We start from the raw sequence: 20,701 nt of genomic DNA, 5'->3' as shown, positions 1-20,701 counted from the left end.
CCAACAACTTAATCTGTTTCCATTCTGTATCTCTAAAGTAAACTTCACAACTACATGATTAAACATCGTGTTAACTAATATTCATTTTAAAAAAATCAACCAGTTTCACAGCCAATTGGTCAAAATTGAACAGAAGCATCCTACCTGCAGGCTGCATTGCTGAAGTCTTCGGAGAATGTGTGGTCATATTGGAATTGGGAACGTTTGTAGTGAGGGCTGTGGTGTTGACTAGCATCGTTGGTACTGGTGTGCTTGTTAGTGTGGTGTTAGGAGTAATTGTGATAGAGGTCTCATTTTTTGAAACTGTAGTTGGTACTGTTGTATTTGTAGCTGTACTTGCACTCGTCGAGTTGGTTGATGCATTACTAGGTAGGGTAGCGATGGCTGTGGGGTCAAATGTTGAAGTTTGGGTGACGTTCTCAGTCGCAATTGTAGACGGGGTTACAGCCAAAGTTGTTGGAGCACTTGTTACTGTGCCCGTTTGGTTGACCTGGGAGCTCATAGACACAAACGACGAATTCAAACCAGTGGCCATCGTTCCATCGGTGCTCATATTGTTCTGGGCTGAAGTAGATGTTTCATTGGCGATAGAAACAGTTGTGGAACTTGTATTGGATAATAAAGCTCCAGTAGTGGTAGCACCAGAGATCAAGGTGGTGTTGACATTTACCGAACTTGAACTTGGGAACATGGTTGTATTAACAGTTGCCATATTGGCACCTGTAACCATGCTCGTGTTAACATTTGCCATACTTGAACTTGAGAACATGGTTGTGTTAACAGTTGCCATACCAGAACCTGGCACCATGCCAGTGGTAATATTTGCCGCACTTGAACCTGGGAACATGGTTGTGTTGCCAGTTGCCATACTTGAACTTAGGAACATGGTTGTGTTGCCAGTTGCCGGGGCCTGGGTGGTGTTACCATTTGCCGAAGCGCCAGGGACCGCGGTGGTGTTGGCGTTACCACTTGCCACACTCGTGCTGGAGGGCAAGGGTGCATTAACAGCTGCCGTACTCGAGCTGACAACCAAAGTTGTGTTACCAATGGCTGAACTCGAAGCACTTGCTTGTTCAGTCGCCATGGAGGTTGGTGCCACCGGCGAAGTGGAGTTTGATGATGACCAGGTCGTACCTGCTGTAGATAATGTACTTGAAGAGGTCTCAGTGAATGTTCCTGTGGGGTCTGAAACAAAAAAAACTATTTAATTTAGTGCTTTTAATATAGTAAAACAAACACCCAAAGAGCTTCCAAGGAACTTTGGCACTGCTAACAATATTTAAAATACATTTGGACAGGTACGTAGATAGGAACGGTTGAGAGATACGAGCCAAGTGTGGGCAAATGAGACAAGCTTAGATGGGGTATCTTGATCGGCATGGATGAGTTCGGTCGAAGGTCTCTAATTATGAGATATTAAGCTGGTGCTCAAAAACTTCAATGTGTTAAGATTTCAGAAGCATTTAAGGAGGAAAGTAAGCAGCATGTTGAGGTTTGGAGAGGTAAATCCAGCCATTGAGGAGGCTGGATCACTGATAAGGCCATGAACATTATGACCATTGACTTCTCCAATTTCACGTAGTCCTTGCTTTCTCCCTCCTTCCCCTCCCCTTCCCAGCTCTCCCTCAGCCCACTTTCTCCACCTCTTCCTTTCTTCTTCTCCCCCCCTCCCTACCCTTGCCCCCCTCCCTACCTCCCCCTCTACCCTCCCCCCCCTCCCCCTCCCTACCCTCCCTCCATCAGTCTGAAGAAGGGTCTTGAAACGTCACCTATTCCTTCGCTCCATAGATGCTGCCTCACCCGCTGAGTTTCTCCAGCATTTTTGTCTACCTACTAATAAGGCCATGATCACTGCACAGTAACGAAGCCAAAACTGCCCCCAATCTCTCCTCTGTATCTTCCCATCCTCTATCATAAAAATACTTTAATGCCACTAATTATCTCTATTTGAAATGCCAAAAAGCAATTGATGATGATATTTAGGAATACAAATAACCACAGATGCTGGAACCTTGAACAAACACAATCTGCTGGAGTAACTCAGCAGGTCAGGCAGCATCCATGGAGGGAATTAGCAGGTGAAGGTTTGCTTCAGAGGTCTGAGGAATGGTCCCAACATGAAACATCGCTTATCCATTCTCCCACAGCTACTCCAGCACTTTGTTTTGCTAATGATAATATTCCTTTCAAACATAGTTCTGCTGTCTCAATAACCTATAACTACAGTGTCTTCATGTCTTGTGTGGGCAATCGGAACTGTTTTCTGACCCTCTTGAGGCGATGATTTTAAGCCCAACAATAATGCATTTGGAATAGGTCGGCTGATTTTGTTCCCAAGCTTAAAGTCATTTTACAAGACTCACCCGTTGGTCATTTTGAGGTGGAATTCAAGCTTAAACTGTGCTGGACAATTAGTTCCGTATATACTGTTCTGATCAAGTTGCACACTTTGGATTATTTAGTTTAGTTTAATATTGTCACGTGCACTGAGGTGCAGTGAAAAAACTGTGTTGCATGCTATCAAGTCAACAAAAAGACTATACATGTTTACAATCAAGCCGTCCACAATATACAGGTTGTGATTATCATCAATGCTTAGGACGATGAAAGAATAACAAGGTTAAATCGCTTTCCATCACATAAGGGCTACTTTTATATACAAAAAAATGCTGGAGGGAGAAGTGGAAAAAATAGAGAAAACACCATAATTATAACAATGATCAAATCCAGGATGATCTTAGAGCAAGGCTTTTTTTTTCTAAAAGTCATGACTTTGAAGGGTGTTGAAAATTATACAAATGAAATAATATTACTAATGTAGAAAAATCATTGAATAATAAGTATATTTGTTATAGATTGACCACTGTAAATCGCCCCAAGTGTGTCGGGAGTGGATGAGAAAGAGAGATGACAGACTAGTGTGATGATCGGCATGGACTGGATGGGCTGAAGCACCCGTTTCAATGCTGCATTTCTAAACTAATGTACAAATCTGTAAAGGAAACACAACCAAGTGAAGCAAAGCAGTTCCCTTCTCCCATTACATTTATAATATTAATTACACCCATATCATTACATCGTTACAATGACCTCATTTGCAGAGAGAACAACTTCAGCAACTCAGCTTCCTCAAACCCACAATTAGTTTCTTTTGTACAAGAATGTCCGTTTAAAAAAAATTAAAAAAAAGTTTTTAAATAAAAGTCTGTTTAACATTCCTCTTTAACTTGTTGGAGAAACTATAATGACAGTGCCAGCACAAGAGGGTTGACATTTAACATCTCTCTTCCCTGAACTCAGGGACACTGATAAGGTGGAAGGTGCACTGCTTGAAGCATGTCCCTTTAACTAGCTGGAGAACTCAACATAACATCTCAGATACACGGAGGGATTATCCGGCATTCCTGAAATTTTTCACAAATGGTATCCAGCATACCAGCCAGAGGAATTCATTTAGCAACCTCCCCCCTCCTAAGCAAAAAAAAATCCTGACATCAGGATCTTCCTCGTTCCTTTCCCAACTCACTGATCGGCACCAGAGCCATGTTGTGCAGCAAGAAAGAACTACGTCACGACTAGAAAATAACACAGAGCTAGAGCGTTGCATTGCTAACAAGTCTCTAACTATGTGGATGTCAGTCGCTTGGCTTCACTGTTTAGTGTAGATTATCAAAATGCTAGTTCAAAGGCCACAACAGCATTTTAAGCATTATTCCACTGAAACACATTCCTCTCGTTTTGTAATGAAAAGGCTGATGTAAATGGATTGGGGCTCCCTCGAATTGTTGTGCATGTTCACATAAACAGCTTACAGTAATGCCAGGCATTTCTTTCCACATAAGCATAGAACAGTACAGCACAGGAACAGGCCCTTCGGCCCACAATATCTATGCCAAACATGATGCCGAGTTAACTAATATGGAGTTGCCTCCATTTGATTCATATCCTCCATTCCCTGCTTGCCCATGTGCCTATCTAAAACTCTGCAGCCATGTCTCTAGTTCTTATACTTTAGACTGATCAAGTACTACCCGCATGTCAATTTCTCCCAGTCTTAAATATCTTAATTAGACCACCCTTACATAGAACATAGAATACAGCAGAGTAACTGGCCCTGTGCCAAACATAATGCCAGGTTAAACTAATCGCCTCTGCCTCTGAATGAATCGTATCGCCTCCATTCCCTGCATATCTATGAGCATACCGGTAAGCCTCTTAAATACCACTGTTGTATCTGTCTTTTTATTCCAGGCACCCATTACTCTAAAAAAAATGTGCCTGGCACATCTTTTTTAAACTTTGCCCCTCTCAACTTAAAACTATCCCCTTTATTCATTGGTAGACAAAAGTGCTGGAGAAACTCAGCGGGTGCAGCAGCATCTATAGAGCGAAGGAAATAGGCAACACTTCGGACCAAAACACTTCTTTATTCATTAACAGTTCCACCTTTGACAAAAGGTTCGAATTGCCTACCCTATCCACACCTCTCAAGTTTATACTCATCTACCAGGTCTCCTCTCAGACCCAGACTCTCCGGAGAAAATAATCCAAGTTTGTCCAATCTCTCCTTGTAGTTAATTCCCTCCAAACTAGGCAACAATCTGGTAAACCTCTTCAAAGAGGGTCTAGAAAGACTCAAGAAGCAGAAAGGGCTTTTAACATCCAAAATTCTGTCACTGCTACCCTTTGCAGAAATAACTTCAGATCAACAAAGTTTACAGGAGTTTAAAAATGTTAAACCAGCCAAGATTTGCATTGTGTAAACGGGACGCAAAGCACTGGGCTGATTTGAGCTGGACACAGCCGGCCACACCCGAGCGGGCAGAGAGTGGAGTGAGCTGCCCTGCCAGGTGTTTGCCGAGGGCACTGCCAGGCTTAGCAGCAGGTAGACCTCTGGCAACGATGCGGAGACCCGACCCTCAGAGAGGGTGGGGGGGGCAATAGGATGAAGGGCTGGAGGAAGTGGGGTCGGAGAGGTTCAAGCCACACAATAAACCTACGTTGCAGTCACGCTCAGAGCCCTTTTAAAGCCATCAGCATTGCCATAAAGAACACGTCTTATCTGCCTCACTGCCTTATAGTCCCTCAACCTCCAACAGAAGAGACACACTGAAACAAAAAATACTCAACATGTGAAACAAAACAAAATTTTAGTATTTCCCCCCCCCCCCCCCCCGTTTACGTGCTAGGAATTGTCACTCTAATGAGCAAGTTGTGGGCATTTGACCAAAGCCAGCATCCCCAGTGTTAGATTGATAAATATAAGAATGCAAGAAGAATCAAAATGGGATTCATAGAGGGGAAGTGTAATGGGGGGGGGGATTGGTGGTCAGTACAGATTCAGGCCGAAGGGCCGGCTTCCAAGCTGTATCGCTCATTGACCTTGGATGCTTGTTCCCCCGCAGTGACAGAGGGTGCCAGAGGAAATTTCTGGTCTGGAAAGTTTGAAGTGGAGTCCTGGCCTGAAATGTCATCTGTCCATTCCCTCCACAGATGCTGCATGACCCACCAAGTTCCTCCAGCACTTTGTTTTCTGCTTAAACTAAGGTCAGACAGTACCTTCGTCTTTCATGTCAAAAGTTATTCAACCTGTATTGTTAAATCTCAGCTTTTCTCGCCAGAGCTGTTACTTGACCTGCCGAGCATTTTAAAAGGTGTGTTTTATTGCATAGTTCCAGCATACGCAGAATGGTACTTTTGAAGTGATTCAAGTGTGACCAATAACTGAAATGTAAAAAAACTTAAATATAATTTATCCAAAAAAAAAAAAATTCAGTGTAGTATATTTGTGTTGCTTGAAGAATTGAATGAGTCTTTGATACCTTATTGTACCAGACCTTGCAGTTTAGTTGAGAGTTACTGCCTTCAGAAAAGGGATGTCGCATTGATTGATTGAAAGTTATGGCACGAAAACAGGCCCTTCTGCCCACCGAGTCTACGCAGACCATCGATCACCCATTCACACTAGTTCAGTTATCCCACTTTCCCATCTATTCTCTACACACTAGGGGAAATTTATAGAGGCCAGTGATCCAGCAACCCCACAAGTCTTTGGGATGTGGGAGGAAATGGGAGCACCCAGAGGAAACCCAAGGAAGGAGAACGTGCAAACTCCACACAGACAGCATCCAAGGTCATTATTGAACTCTGGTCTTTGGCATGGTGGGACAGCAGCTCTAACGGCTGCACCACAGTGCGTCCATGTTAACTGGCTTATTATTTGTTTGCACAAACAGCATTACAAAAGGGAACTGTAGACACCCTGTAGGAAAGGGACATTGAATAATGCCATTACTCTATCAGAATCACAGTGTTCCAGATCATGAAGATTGTATTGTTTGATTGGAATAATTATGTTAAATATAAAACTGATGTATTTGGAAACTAATAGTCCAAAGATGATGATATTACCAATGAGGCAAATACCATTAGGTGAGGGGGGGGAGAAATCTGCAGTAGGGTTCTATAGAGGGAGAAACACAGCATGGAAACAGGCCCTTTGACCCACTGAGTCCACACTGACCATCGATCACCTATTTAAACTCATCCTTTCCAATTCTATTCTCTACATATTGTTATCAGATTCTGCCACTCACCTGCGCACAAGGGGCAATTTATAGAGACCAATTAACTTGTTTAAGAAAGAATTGCAGATGCTGGAAAAATTGAAAGTAGACAAAAATGCTGGAGAAACTCAGCGGGTGAGGCAGCATCTATGGAGCGAAGGAAATAGGTGACGTTTCGGGTCGAGGCCCTTCTTCAGACTTACTTGTATGTCTTTGTGATATAGGAAACCGGGGCTACCCGAAAAAACCCACATGGTCACAGGGAGAAGAAGCAACGGTGTACATGTTACCCTTCAAAGCGTCAGACACCCAACATCCAAGTGATGCCCATTCATGTTGAATTACAATGGGGCAAGGAAGGGAAGAAAGCAGACAGCCTGCAGAATCACTGAAGCATTCAACACCTGTTTGAAGACCAAATACTCTATCCATATGTAAATATTAGACTTTGACCGCAGGGTAATTAAACAGCTTAAGGATTTAAATTTTAAACCAGCCCGTCTCCTAAAAAAACCCTCTAAATAGCAATTTGTAGAGCATGTCTGTAGACAGATTCAACATTATTTTTCAATTAAGTTTGGTTTAGTTTAGTTTAGAGATAGTGTAGAAACAGGCCTTTCGGCCCACCGAGTATGCACCGACCAGCAATCCTTGCACATTAAGACTATCCTACAAACACTAGGGACGATTTTAACATTTATAGCAAGCCAATTTATCTACAACGCTACAAGTCTTTGGAGTGTGGAAAGAAGCCAAAGATCTTGGAGAAAACCCACACAGGTCACAGGGAGAATGTAAAAACGCTGTACAGTCAAGCACCCGTAGTCAGGATCGAACCTGGGCCACTGGCACTGTAGGCAGCTACTCTACCGGTGCGCCACCCCCATTTTGTTAAAAAAAAGTTTTAAAAAGTTAACCTTTGGCTAATCTTAAACACATCACAGACTTTAGAACATAGACTTAAGGTTTTTTTTTTTTTTTTTACACAATGTGGAGGGTGCCTGGAATGCATTATTAGGAGTGGAGGTAAATACGATAGTGACGTTTTATAGTCTTTTTGGTAGGCAAAGGATATGCAGCGATGAAGGGAAATAAACCACTTGCAGGCAGAGGAGATTAGTTTAAATCGTCTGCATGTTCGGCGTGGAAGGCGCCTGCAGCAGGGAGAGACTTCCAACTGTGGCGGAGTTCATGCTGTTGGAGCCAGATCTGTCTCAATCAAAGACCGTGTGGTAGCTGTCGGTGCAGCAGTCTCCCCACATAAAAAGATGTCATGCACAGGCATCCATCAGGAGAGATGTATCAGAGAAAGGACCTACCAGGAGGACAATTACTAGTTCCAGTGATCACCAACAATGGAAGAGGCATTGAAATTAAAGGCACTCCGGGATGTGGAACTCGCTGCTTCTAAAGAATGGTGGGAGCTTTCATGAGGACATTGAAATGGCACTGGATGGAAATTACTTTGCTGAATCATGGGGAAATGAGACTGACCTGGTCTCTAATACGAGTTGACATAGACCTAATAAGCCAAATGGCTTCCTTCTAAACCTTAACTGAACACTAGAGTTGCAGATGCTGGTTTACAAAACTCCACAAGGAGCTGCAGATGCTGGTTTACAAAAAAAAAAAGAAACAAAGTGTTGGAGTAATTCAGCAGGTCAGACTGCGTCTCTGGAGAACATGTGGAAGTAAGCAAGTAAGACTTTCACTGTGTCTATCATGGACTTATGACAATAAAACACTCTTGACTTGACTCTTGGCCCCTTTGTTTTCCACAAATGCTGCCTGACCCGGCTGAGTTACTCCAGCACTTTGTCTTTTATTGAACACTAAACAAACTTAAACATAGATTTTACACTAATGTTAAACAAGTCAATCCATTGCCTACTTGTGTTTCTTATAATTGGACCACTCCAGAAAATAAAAAGCAGCCGATCTCTCCAGCTATGGACATAATCTCTAATCTTCATGCTAACCAGACTTAAAAAAAAAAAAAAAAAAAAAAAATAATAATCAGCCATTTCAATATCAGCAGTTGCTGTTTACATTCCAATGGGAGAATCCTTATCTCGCCAAGGGGCAGATCTTAAACATAAAGAGTCTCCGCACATCCTTGTCAATGTGCAAAAACAAATTATATCATTCTTGTTGAAAATCTGCCAGCAATGCACCTGCACTGAATTCCTCGGTTTTGTTCAACTTCAAAATTAAGAGATGAACTTCAGACAGCTGATATTGTCCAAGTTAACATGTGAATTAATTCAGTTGGCATCAGTAAACCAAGGCACGGTATTGTTCCAAATTAAAAGGCAGATACATAAAGGAAAAGTAGATACATTTGTAGTTTGCTTGACTCACTCACTTGTCTCTGAATCAGAGGCCTTCAGTTTTGTAGAGTGGAGGTCACCCTATTATAGGAAGGATGTCATTAAACTAAAAAGAGTGCAGAGGAAAGTTGAGGATATTGCCAGGACTCAAGGGCCTAATCTGCACAACCTCTCCCTATAGATTCCCATAAGCTTTATTCATTGGAGGAGGTGGCTGAGGAGTGATTTTCTAGAGTATAAAGTCATGGGGAATAGATAGGGTGAATGCACAAAGTATTTACCCAGATTAGGGAATCAAGAACAACAGGACGTAGCTTTAAGGTGAGAGGGGAAAGATTTTACAGGAACCTGAGGAACAACCTTTTCACAGAGGGTGGTGGTTGTGTGGAATGAGTTGCCATAGGAAGTAGTTGAGGCAGGTACAAATAGAGCATTTAAAAGCACTTGGACAGGTACATGGATAGGAAAGGTTTAGAGAGAATTGGGCCAAATGCAGGCAAATGAGACTAGCTTAGATGGAGTAAACTGATCAGCATGGACTGATTGGGCAGAAGGACCCGTTTCACCACCAAAACCAAGGAACTGATTGTGGACTTTGGAAGGACTAGGATGGGGACCCACAGTCCCGTTTATACCAAGATCTTTCCTGGTCCGAGAACACTGATGCAATTATTTAGAAAGCACATCAGCGCCTCTACTTTCTGAGAAGATTACGGAGAGTCAGTTTGTCAAGGAGGACTCTCTCTAACTTCTACAGGTGCACAGTAAGAGCATGCTGACCGGTTGCATCGTGGCTTGGTTCGGCAACTTGAGCGCCCTGGAGAGGAAAAGACTACAAAAAGTAAACACTGCCCTCGTTATCGGCTCTGACCTCCCTTCCATCGAGGGGATCTATCGCAATCGCTGCCTCAAAAAGGCTGGCAGTACCATCAAAGACCCACACCATCCTAGCCACACACTCATCTCCCTGCTACCTTCAGGTAGAAGGCACAGGAGCCTGAAGACTGCAACGACCAGGTTCAGGAATAGCTACTCCCCCACAGCCATCAGGCTATTAAAAAACTTGATTCGGACAAAACTCTGAACATTATTAGCCCATTATCTGTTATTTGCACTATATAAGTTTATTTATTCATGTGTATATACATTTATATTATGGTATATGGACACACTGATCTGTTATGTAGTCAATGCCTACTATGTTCTGTGTGCTGAAGCAAAGCAAAAATGGCATTGTCCTATCAGGGACACATGACAATAAACTCACTTGAACTTGAACTTCCATAATATGCCACTGTGGCTATGACCAAGTCTAGGCAGAGTGCTGTGCTGCCAAATAATGCTTTTTGTTTGAATGAAATGTTAAATCAAGGCTCTCAAATCGACATAAGAGGTCCCATGGCCCCATTTTAAACAACTGCTGGATTTTGAGGGCTTTGGAGAGAGATGAGAAAGGCTTGTCTCTCCCTCAGTTCTTGGCCCTTATTTGTTGCTCAACTAACATCAATAAAACCAAGCAGAGACTCAGTGACCATTTCACTAAACACGTGCTCGGTCCACCAAGGCCTGCTGGATCTCCCAGTTTCCCCCTCACTCCACTCCTCTCCCTTCCCCTGTACCCTACCCGGGCTCACTCACATTTCTCCCATCCCCCCTCCATTCCCTCCTCTAGCTTCACAATTGGTCTCATGCCTTCTGTCTTTTCATCTCTTTCTCCAACTATCTGCTGATCAACCACTCCACTACTCTATAAAATTCATCTACAATCCTGTCCCCTCCTCAATCCCAGCTTTCTTCCCCTCACTCCTCCACAATAGGCCTGATGAAGGGTCCCAGCCCGAAACATCACCTATCCATGTTTCCCCAGAGATTCTGCCTGACATGCGGAGTGTCTCCAGCACTTTGATTTTTTTTTTTGTAAACTTTTTTGTAAACAGTTCCTCGTTTCTACATTCTAATGAATTATCACATAGTTCTTGAGGCTCACTGACTTACTGCAAGCAATCGGCTACAGAGTTCCAACATTAGAACTTTCAGTACGCATCAGCAGTACTTCACGAACTCTACAATTTTTGCCTCGAGGGAATAATCTCACAGAATTACTTGTTCAATTTATCTAAACGCATTCATGAGAAACTAACTCAGTTGCGTGACGGCACAGAGGTACAGCTGCTGCCTCACAGGGCAAGAGTTCAGAGATACAGTGCAAAAAACAGGCCCTTCGGTCCGCCGTGTCCGCACTGACCAGCGATCCCCGTACACTATCCTACACATTCGGGACATTTTACCATCTTTACCAAAGCCAATTAACCTACAAACCTGTACGTCTTTGAGATGTGGGAGAAACCGGAGCACCCAGAGAAAGCCCACACAATCACGGGGAGAACGTACAAACTCCGCACAGACAGCACCTGCAATCAGGATCGAACCTGGGTCTTTGGGGCTGTAAGGCAGCAACTCGACCGCTGCACCACCGTGCTACCCAAGAGACCCAACTTTGATCCTGACTCAGGTGTTGTGTGGAGTTTGTATGTTCTCCCTGTGACCTGTGGGTTTTATCCGAGTGCTCCGGTTTCCTACCAGAGGAAACCAAAAGACATGTGGGTTTGTATGAGAATTGAGAGTGGGTGAAAAAAAATGGGATAACATAGAATTAGCGTGGTTGATGGTCAATGTGGTTGGCAGTTCTCGATCTGAACACACTGGAGTTTATAGGATGAAGAGTGACTGAAACTTACCGAATAGTGAAAGGCCTGGATAGAGTGGATGTTTCCACAAGTGGGAGTGTCTAGGGCCAGAGGGCACAGCTTCAGTATAAAAGGATGTACTTTTAGAAAATAGATGATGACAAATTTCTTTAGTCAGTGAGAGATGAATCTGTGGAATTCATTGCCGCAACCAGATTTGGAGGCGATGGGATTTTTAAAGCGGGGATTGAAGGAGAAGGCAGGAGAATGGGGTTGAGAGGGAAAGATAGATCAGCCATGATTGAATGGCAGAGTAGACTAGATGGGCTGAATGGCCCAATTCTGCTCCTCTGACATGCAGGCTCGGTAGGCCTAAGGGCCTGTTTCCATGTGCTATCTTTCAATCAACTAATACATTTTGTGCAAGGACCATCAATTCTACCCAAATCTCTCCAACTTATTCTGTTAGCACATGCATTTTGAAAAAAATAGCTGGACATTATAAATGGAGCTATTTGTTCAGCTGGTCTGAAATACCCAAGTGCTGCATATTAGTAGAAGAGTGGCAGTGTTATTGTGACCATCTTTGTGGAACATGAAAGAACACCAAGTACTGTGGCTATCTTGGAGTTGATGCAAAGTTTACAGTGGCTGAACCTTCCCAGAAGCTAAAACTATTACAGTACGTAACATTTCATGAAGATTAGAGATTATGCCCATAGCATTTTTCAAAGCATTTCTATTTACATTGCCCCTTGCCTAACGCTGTGTATTTTCCTGCATTTTGATTGAAATATCAACTGGGATGTACAAAATTGCAGCATAAAGTAGGGGGGTAAAAAAATGACCGTACCTGGTAGCTGATCATTTTAACTCCCCTTCCCATGTCCATACCAACCTTTCAATCCTGGGCCTACTCTGTTGACAGAGCGAGGCCACACACAAACTGGAGGAACAGCAACTCATTCTTCTTGCACGGCTTACAACCCAACAATATGAACATTGAAGATAAACACAAAATGCTGGAGTAACTCAACCAGTCAGGCAGCATCACAGGAGAAAAGGAATAGGTGACGTTTTCGGTTGAGACCCAGCATCAGCCCTATTCTAGTGTAACGCTGAATTCTCCAACTCCAAGTAAAACCATTCCCCCTGCAAGTTTCTGTTCTTATCGACACTTTGATTAAGTTAAATTTTTTCTGAGAAACTCATTGAACAAAGCTAATGACGACAGGAGATAGTTATTTCACTCCTTCCCGTGAAAGCATGCCAATAACGCAGTTGGAAGTTTCTGTGGTCGACTATCAGGTGTATGGTCTTTGGGATAAATTAATTTCCCTCAAAGGACAGATATATAAATAGGAAGAGTTTAGAGGGCTATATACCAAGTCCAGTTAAATGGGATTAGGCCAGTTTGCCAACTTAGTTAGCATGGACAAAGTGGGCCAAAAGGTCTGTTTCTGTGCTACCCTATGACTATGAATCATCAAATGAAAAGTATCCAGGCCCAGGTGGTGTTGATTTCATTATTGTGTTTGTTACCAAGTTATATTGCTGTGCAGTTGGGTTAATTCAAAAGGTTGTCTTATCTTCTGGCCTCATAAAAACTAAAACACACATCCTGATAGTTAAAAATCTTTTTCTTATTCTAAATCAATCCACAAAGAACCATCTCTCCCAAACGTCTTTGCCCAACCCTTCTAAAGTAAAATGTAGACATTGAGATGAAGGCAACGTATTGAATGTAGACACAAGGCACTACAGATGCTGGTTTACAAAAAAAGGTGCTGGAGTAACTCAGAACAGGCAGCATCTCTGGAAAATGCTGGGACGTGTTTGAAGGGTCTCAACCCAAAATATCACCTATCCATGTTCTGCAAAGATGCTGTTTGGCCCATTGAGTTACTTCAGCACTGTGTGACATTGATTAGTAAAGTTTCAGGTCAGGTCCCTTCTTCAGACAAATTGGAGGGGGGGGGGAGGGGGGCTGTAGAAAGCTGAAAAAAAGGTGGGGGTTGGGGTAGAACAAAGCCTGCAAGTGATAGATGGAGAATAGGAACTGCAGCTGTTGACTGATGCACAAAAGGACACAAAGTGCTGGAGTAACTCAGCAGGTCATGAAGAATCTCTGGAGAACGTGGATATATGTTGTTTTGGGTCGAGAGTGGTAGGTGCACATGGGTCGGGTGTAGGTGGGGGTGGAGGGGAAGGAGAGGATTTGATTAGCAGGTGGGTGGACAAAGGCTAGAGATGAAGAAGACACAAGGCTTCATTGATACCTTGCACACTGATGCTGCGGAATGATAACAATGGCCCTCGAGGCTCCCAGAATGCTAAACCTCAAATTCTTTTAAAGATTTACATCTTTCAATGGGGTACAAGTTACATGCCTTGGATCTAGTTTCTGAACCAAACTTCCCACTTCACCCATCAATTCACTACAAACATTCTTCGAAGTATTTACGCAGAATCCTTTAAGACCACAGGACATTCCAAAATACTTTCAACCAATAAATAACACTCGAGCTGTTGTCACTGCCACAATAAAGCATTTTTGAAACAATAGCTTTTACATTTAAAAGCTTGATTAATGTAATTTCTTTAACCTACTGGTAAAGCATAAATTTCCTTCCCATTTCCATACAAACCTTTCTGTCCTGGGTCTCCTCCATTGTCAGAGTGAAGCTAAACGCAAATTGGAGGAACAGCATCTCATATTTTGCTTGCGCAGTTTGCAGCCCAGTGGTATGAATATTGATTTATCTCTTCAAGTAACCCCAGCAGTCCCTCTCTCTCTCTCTATCCCTCCCCCACCCAAGTTGCACCAGCTTCACATTTTCACCCAACAAACAGCTAACAATGACCAGTTTCCTTTATTATCATTACCTTTTTCACATATCATTCATTAATTATTCTTTATTTCTCTGCACCATCCACATCTTTCATTTCTCTTATCCCCAACTAGTCTGAAGGGTCTCGACCCAAAACATCACCCATTCTTTCTCTCCAGAGATGCTGCCGTCCCGCTGAGTTACTCCAGCTTTTTGTGTCTATCTTCAGTTTCTGCAGTTCCTTCCCATTCAAGAGTTTAATTCTCCATCGTAGTTTTCTCATTTCATTAAATACATTTTAAATTAATCACTTTGGTTTTGCCACTTGCAGGCAGGGGAAGGTTTATGATTGACTTAATCACAGCTATTAAGTTAACCACAAAATCTTTAAGTCATTACAGTCATCCTGTTGGGTACCTAATGATGATAGTTTCTGGCGTTGTAATACTTAGAATTAATTCCAGAGTTTGTATCCCACACTGTCTTAATTGATTATTTCTGAAGAATCCCAGCCATTTCAATTGGCAGCCTGGGTTAGCAATTTTAAAATCATTGACCCCAATCTGTAGTGGTTCCAGTTTCCTTCCGACAGGCATTAATGGTTCTGTTTACTTTCACAGAACAGTACAGGAACAGGCCCCAATGCTACATGAAACTAATCTCCTTGGCCTGCACGTGGTCCAAAACCCTCCATATCCAGGAGCCTATCTAACAATGCCTTAAATACTATTATCGTATCTGCCTCCATCACCATCCATGGCAGTGTGATCCAGGCTCCCACCACCCTCTATCCCCCATTTAAATGTGCTCTGCACATCTCCTTTAAACTCGACTCCCCACCCCCCTTTTTAAAACTATGTCCTCTAATCTTTGACAATTCCAATCCATCTTTTATCAGGTCTGCCCCCAATCTCCGGCATTTCAGATAAAACCTGTAGGCTTTATCCTTGGTCTTCTAGTTTACATCTAAGATCACAAAAAGAGGTGAACACTGCCTGGTCCATCACGGGTTCAGACCTCTCCACCATCGAAGGAATCTATCGGACGCACTGTCCCTAAAGGCAGCCAGCATTGTCAAGAACCCACACCAGCCTGACAATGTTGTTATTTCACTCCTGCCATCAGGAATGTGATATAGTAGTCTATAATATAGCTGGGACGTGTTGGCCAGTGTGGGCAACTTGGGCCAAAGGGCCTGTTTCCGCACTGTATTACTCTATGACTACAATGTTCAGGTTCAAGCGGTTGGACAGGCTAGATGCAGGAAGATTGTTCCCGATGTTGGGGAAGTCCAGGACAAGGGGTCACAGCTTAAGGATAAGGGGGAAATCCTTTAAAACCCGAGATGAGGAGAACTTTTTTCACACAGAGAGTGGTGAATCTCTGGAACTCTCTGCCACAGAGGGTAGTTGAGGCCAGTTCATTGGCTATATTTAAGAGGGAGTTAGATGTGGCCCGTGTGGCCAAGGGGATCAGAGGGTATGGAGAGAAGGCAGGTACGGGATACTGAGTTGGATGATCAGCCATAATCATATTGAATGGCGGTGCATTATACATTTGCAGGCTCGAAGGGCCGAATGGCCTACTCCTGCACTTAATTTCTATGTTTCTATGTTCAGGAACAGCTTCTTCTTCTCAACAACCATTAAGCTTTTGAACACCATGAACAACTAAACGCCAAACTGCCTTGGTTGCACGAGGGACTTGGATTTGTTTTTGCACGACATTGTTACTTGGAAAAAAAATGTTTGAACTTTTTTCTGTTTGTTATATTATCTATTAAGTACTGAGTTTACAAGCCTGTTGTGTTGCTATGGCAAGTACGAATTTCATTGTTCAGTTTCAGTACATATGACAATAAAGCACATGACAAAAGGGACAACAATAAATTCCTCTTTAAATGGCTGCTGGAATTCCAAGTGACAATATTAGTTCTCCGTCATTAGCTTGCTTCCTAAATTTTATTATATTTCCTTTCACCTACTTTTACACGGTCCAAGCTACATCGATTGTTTCAACAGAGGAGGCTTCAAAAGTGCACACACCCTCAGTTGTCCTACAAAGGTCTTTGATCTTTGATTATACAGTTAGCGGAGCTCTCTCACTGGGTGGCCACACCAATTACAAGCAGTGCACGCAGAGAGCAATTGGAAAACATTGCTTTCTGCATAGGCAGCATTTTGCTGGATTCCTGGCGTCACAGTCAGTGGGCACGGAACCTGTAGTTAGCAAACATCATTCCAGTGAGAAATAAGTGAGGCATAGATTAGGTGTACGGGGAAAGGAAGGGGGGAGGGTGCAAAGTCGACCACCTAGGATTCAGCTGTGGAGCTAGGACAATTCAACTCCTACTTTTCACAGGTCACCCATCGGTCTCCGGCCCAAATCCAGTGGCTTGTTGATGTGGAATGTAAAATTATGACCTCTGGAAGACAGATTAAGTTGCCACAGGGAGGTCTTGAGAAACATCCATGTAGCCATGCTGCTTCAAACGAAAATCAAAATGGCTGCCTCATTCAGGTGCCCGAGGAAAATAAATATGGCCGCACACATCCTTATCAGATTAGCCAAAACGATCCTGCTGCCTTCAGTTGAGTGTTCTTGTTACTGGCTCAGAGGAACAGATTAACAACAAGTTCCTCAGGGATGGCCATGAGAGTGGTACGAGTTCCCATGAGCTATTTTATGCCAATGTTTTGCTGGTTTTCCCCCACGTGGACAGTTACAAACCAGCCTTCAAGGCATTTAACATGGGACTTCTCTTTCACCAAAGAAAAGATAGTAGCATGACGACACAAGGAACTGCAGATGCTAGCTAACAAAGAGACAAAGTGTTGGAGTAACTCAGCGAGTCATGTGGCATCTCTGGATTGGCGATGTTTTGGGTCGGGACCCTTCTTCTGAATGGGGAGGAAAAACTGGAAGAGAGGTGGGGTTGGGACAAAGCCTTTGATAGGTGGATACAGGGGAGTGAGACTTAATTTGCCAGATGAGTGGACAAGGGCCAGAGATGAAACAATGGCTAAAGGATGAGATAAGAGACGAGAGATGTGAAGCCAGAGGAAAGGATTTAAGTGGAAGAGGGAAGCAGTTGTCGCAGGTTAGTTATCCAATGTTCATACAATTGGGTTGGTAGCTACCCAAGCAGAATGTGATGTGCTGTTCCTCTAGTTTGCGTGTGCCCTTATTCATGTAGTAGAGAAGGCCCATGGGCCAGAAAGGTCATTATGGGAATGGGAAGGAGAGTTTAAATGGTTGGGAACCTGGAGATCTGGCAGGCCTTGGCGGACCGAGTACAAGTGTTCAGGGAAACGGTTACCGCATCAGTGCTTGGCCTCACCAACGTACAGGAGGCCTCATTGAGGGCACTGGATGCAGTCAAATGAAAGTAGCAAGTGCTTGTGTTCAGGGAACAAATGCACTGTGCCATGATCAAGGTGAATAAGATGGAGGCTTAATAACAAAATGATTGATTTAGAAGACAAAGTATTTTTGAAGTGAAATAACTTTGAATAGAATTTTGGATTATTATAATAAATCCCTTCCACAGCTGGTAGAGCTGCTGCCTGAAAGCACCAGAGACATAGGTTCAATCCCAACCTCAGGTGCTGTCTGTGCAAAGTTTGCATGTTCTCCTTGTAACCGCACGAGTTTCTTCCAGTTGCCTCCCATATCCCAAAGCCGTGCGTGTCAGTAGGTTAGCAGATTAATTGGCCACTGTAAATTGACCCTCGCATGTGTGGGAGTGGATGAGAAAGCTGGATACCATCGGCCTAGTGTGAATGGGTGATCAATGGTTGGCATGGACATGGTGGACCAAATGGCTCATTTCCATGCTGTATGACGACATCAGGACAAATTATTGGCCTTACACACACGCACATGCAGTCAAATTATTTATTAGAAACAGAAACAGACGGTCAGGGGAGGAACATTTCAATTGTTGATGCACAATTTATTCCTCTTTTAATAAAAATGAAATCCATACAATAGTTCAAAGAAAGGCTGGCATGTTTATAAGGAACCTTTCAGCCATATTAGGAAGTCATAAGCTGCCACATAGCCTACAAATAAAGTAATTAAAACAGAAAATGCTGGATATACTCAGAAGCTTAGGCAGCATCTGTGGAAAGAGAAACAGTTGATGATTCTGGTTGAAGATCCTTTATCAGAATTGGGAAAGAGAAGATGTAGTTCTGCAGGGAATGGATAGGACAAAGAGAATATTGCTGATAGGGTGAGGGGTTAAAAAAAGAGAGTGCAGTCCTTTGTTCATAACAGGATTGAAATGAGGACAGTCAGAGATTGAGAAATCAGACAAAAGGGATGGAAGATTTGCAAACTATGGAACAACAGGATGGGGCCCACAGGTCAGGTTGCACTAATGTAGAGAAAAACACTGTGCCAAAATCTTAGAGCGATCATCTGTCCCATTTAGACACAGAGAAAATAAGATGCCTGAAGCTGTAGAATCGGTTCTCAAGGTTGTAATTTAACACAAGGACTGCAGATGCTAGGTTACAAAACAAAAAAAAGGCATGGGTGACATTTTGGGCCAAGACCCTTCTTTGGACCGAGGATGGGTCTCGAGTCTGAAGAAGGGTCCCGACCCAAAATGTCACCTACCACATTCTCTCGAGATGCTGTTTAACCTGCTGGATTGCTCCAGCACTTTGTGTCTTGTTTCCAGAAGGTTGTAACATACCCATGTGGAAGATGAGAAGCAGGACATGTTAGACCACATTGTAGCCGTGCAGGAGGCCACAGAGAGATAGGTCAGAGTGGAAGTGGATGGAGAATTATAGAGGCAGGTAACTGGAAGACCCCCATCTGGTGTGAATGTAGACACTCGGCTAAGTGGTCACCCTATCCATCTGTGTATGTTATTTCCAACATAGTGGAGACAATATTATGAACACTGAATGCAATGCACAAGATTAGATGAGGTGCAAGTGAATTGACAACTCATCCTGGAAGACTAGATCCCAGGATGACAGGAAGGAAACATATGAAAACCTTGGTGATATTGCGGGAACAGAATGGACTGGAGAGTCGTGAAATAAATTATCTCTGTGGAATATTGGAAGGGGAGGGGAAGGAGAGAAAGATGTACCAGGCATTGGCATCTTGTTGAAGGAAATAAGATCACGTGATAGGAGCAGAATTAGGCCACTCGGCCCATCAAGTCTACTCCACCATTCACTCATGGCTGATCTATCTCTCCCTCCTAACCCCATACGCCTGAACTTCTACAAATTAACTGCCTGCATTATGGCCTGGTTCAGCGACTCAAATGAATGGGATTACGGAGGGCATACACACTGCCAGCATCAAAGACACACACAACCTTGTCCATGTTCTAAGTTCACTCATACCATCAAGGAAGAGATGTCTGAAGACTGACCATCAGATTCAAGATGAGCCTATTTCCAACAACCAGCAGACTTTTGACCACCACAACCCACTAACATCAGCTATGAGCTTCTATAAACTGTCTTGGATTACACCATGGACTGTTTCTTTTTGGTTATTAGTTTATGATTGTTTATTTATGTACATTGCATTTACAAGCTTGTAATACTGCTGCACGTTAGAATCTCTTGTTCGTATGTACCGACACTGGAACAATTAAATGCCCTCGACTCTGCCTGACCCACTGAGTGTTTCCAGTATTTTCCCCATCTACTTCAGATTTTCAGCATCTAGAGTTTTATTTTTGTTTATTTTCACTTGGTTTTGAAAGCAGGCCGTGGAAAAGAAAACGTTAATGAGCTAGTTCTTGTACGTTAGCTCACAGGCCTCACTTCTGAAGGTCCCATGATATTACTCCCCCAGCTCTCAAGAGCCACACACACTTTGGCAGCGACATGGTGGTGCAGCAGTAGAGTTGCTGCCTTACAGCGCTTGCAACGCTAGAGACCAGGATTCAATCCCGACAATGGGTGCTGTCTGTACGGAGTTTGTACATTTTCCCCATGACCGCGTGGGTTTCCTCCCACACACCAAAGACATACAGGTTTGTAGGTTAATTAGCTTGGTATAAATGTAAATTGTCCCTCGTGTGTGTAGGATAGTGTTAATGTGCGGGGATCGCTGGTCGGAGCGGACTCGGTGAGCCGAAGGGCCTGTTTCCGCGCTGCATCTCAACCAAAACTAAAGTAACTTTGGAAATTGATTTTCCTCCTAACCGAAGCTTTGAAAACTAGGCGCGCTTGCTGGGAATCTCGAGACCTGCAATTTTGCATTGGGTCGGACGGTGGGAATTCTCAAGTGGAAATGGTGCAGGG

The 20,701-nt window shown here is 43.3% G+C and overlaps 1 protein-coding gene across 1 annotated transcript in view; it reads right to left on the bottom strand.

Annotated features, from left to right (window-relative positions):
- Window positions 1-20,701, bottom strand: part of LOC129710310 (protein HEG-like) — an 80,258-nt gene that overhangs the window by 36,854 nt on the left and 22,703 nt on the right. Inside the window, exon 2 of the mRNA XM_055657215.1 lies at window positions 145-1,185. Coding sequence (XP_055513190.1) covers window positions 145-1,185 — 1,041 coding nt within the window. The remainder of the gene's footprint in view (window positions 1-144; window positions 1,186-20,701) is intronic.

Source organism: Leucoraja erinacea, chromosome 27 (genome assembly GCF_028641065.1).
Source record: "Leucoraja erinacea ecotype New England chromosome 27, Leri_hhj_1, whole genome shotgun sequence".
NCBI classification, from domain to species: Eukaryota; Metazoa; Chordata; class Chondrichthyes; order Rajiformes; family Rajidae; genus Leucoraja; species Leucoraja erinaceus.
Note: the sequence above shows the minus strand (reverse complement) of the source record. Positions and strands in the feature narration are given on the sequence as shown.